The 1,642-nt window shown below is 40.7% G+C and overlaps 1 protein-coding gene across 1 annotated transcript; it reads left to right on the forward strand.

The window, feature by feature from the left end:
* Positions 1-514: 514 nt before the first annotated feature.
* On the forward strand, positions 515-1,327 carry LOC113337082. The gene has a single exon (XM_026582770.1). It carries the CDS (start codon positions 515-517, stop codon positions 1,325-1,327), a length of 813 nt encoding a protein of 270 aa, XP_026438555.1.
* The last annotated feature ends 315 nt before the right edge of the window (positions 1,328-1,642 follow it).

Genomic DNA, 1,642 nt, shown 5'->3' on the forward strand with positions numbered 1-1,642 from the left:
ATAACCTCAAAAGAAGAAGAAGGGAAAGATAATTAGAACACGTTACAAATTCCTGAAAACGAAACACGAAAAAACTTGATCTGTCAACTCCCACAGGCGATCGGATAAAATTAGGGGCTTGTCCCACCAATGAGATCCCGTGGTTGCTACCCGCTTCACTAATAAATCCTCCACCGGATTACCCTCCCTATAAATGTGAGAGTACCTAAATTGAATAGCGATAAGAATTTCATGCAATTAGCCCAATACACAGCTAATTTCCAAGCCATTAGAGAATGATCCGATAAAGCTTAAATAACATGCATCGAGTCTCATCCGAACCAAATACGAGACTAATAGATTATATTTTGCCATATTTATAGGACCCAGAATATTCTCATTGAATAATAATAATAATATATATTGTCCCTTCTTCCTCAAGGAAGGGGGCGAGAGTTTTACCATAATTCAAGATGGTATCACGATCCTAAAATCGATCCTTCTTCTCCTTCTTTCCTAGAACCCTAGAAAATCCATGGCAGGTGATAAAAAATCCCTGCATCCAGCATTTGTTGTGACAAACATAAAAACCCTAATCTCTATTCTCCTTCATATCAAACAGGATGAATATTCTTCATGGGTTTTTCTCTTTGAACTACATCTTCAAGCTCACGGTCTTCTATTCCTCATTGATGGAACCGCACCACCAACGGAGATTGACAAAAATATCTTGACTCAACTCGACGCTTTGTGCCGTCAATGGATGTTCTCCACCATGGCCAAGGACTTGATGCTCACGGTTTTGAAATCCGGAAAAACCGCAAGAGCACTTTGGGATCATCTTCAAAATCTTTTTCAAGATAACAAAGGTAATCGTGCTGCAACCCTTGAAAGTAAATTTTTCAATCTAAAGTTTGTTGATTGTGCTAGCATTGATGACTACTGTGACAAGCTTAAGTCATTGTCGGATCGATTGACTGATCTTGACTTCCCCATGAATGACAAACGGTTGGTTATCCAACTTGTCAATGGTCTTTCGGAGGAATACAACATTGTTGCGTCCTTCATTCAACAGTTTATGCCAACGTTTGATGCTGCCCGTTCACAACTGCGCACCGAAGAAATTTGTCGTACGCAACAAACCTCCATGGCATCTTCTACAGCCCTAGCAGCCACCGGTTCCTCCACAAGACAGCGTCCTCAGCGCTCCGGCTACAACAAGCGGAATCAGCACCATCAACGCCCTCAAACCCAACAACTTTCAGCAGAACCCCCACTTCTGCCAATCCAGGCCCAGTTCCGTCAGCCCAATAACCCACCATCAAGCACCATCGTGTTTAGTGCTTAAAAGTAATTTTGGGTACAAACATTGGCCCCGACCAAGTGGATTCGCGAAAATAATCGTGTTTTATCATTTGGGAAGAGTGCGGGAGAAATCTGCACGAGATTCCATGCAAAAATTATCAAAAAGGAAAAAAAAATTAGGGTTCTTACTAATTGTTACAAAGTTTAAGAAACTGTTGCGAAACAGTTGAAGAAACTGTTACGAAGGTTGAAAAAATCGTTACGAATGATGATGAAACTGTTGCGAACAGAAGTAGCAACCATGGGGAAAACAGTAGCAGAAATTGTTGCAAATCCAAAAAATAATAACACAAATAAC

Source organism: Papaver somniferum, unplaced genomic scaffold, assembly GCF_003573695.1.
Source record: "Papaver somniferum cultivar HN1 unplaced genomic scaffold, ASM357369v1 unplaced-scaffold_158, whole genome shotgun sequence".
Lineage (NCBI taxonomy): Eukaryota > Viridiplantae > Streptophyta > Magnoliopsida > Ranunculales > Papaveraceae > Papaver > Papaver somniferum.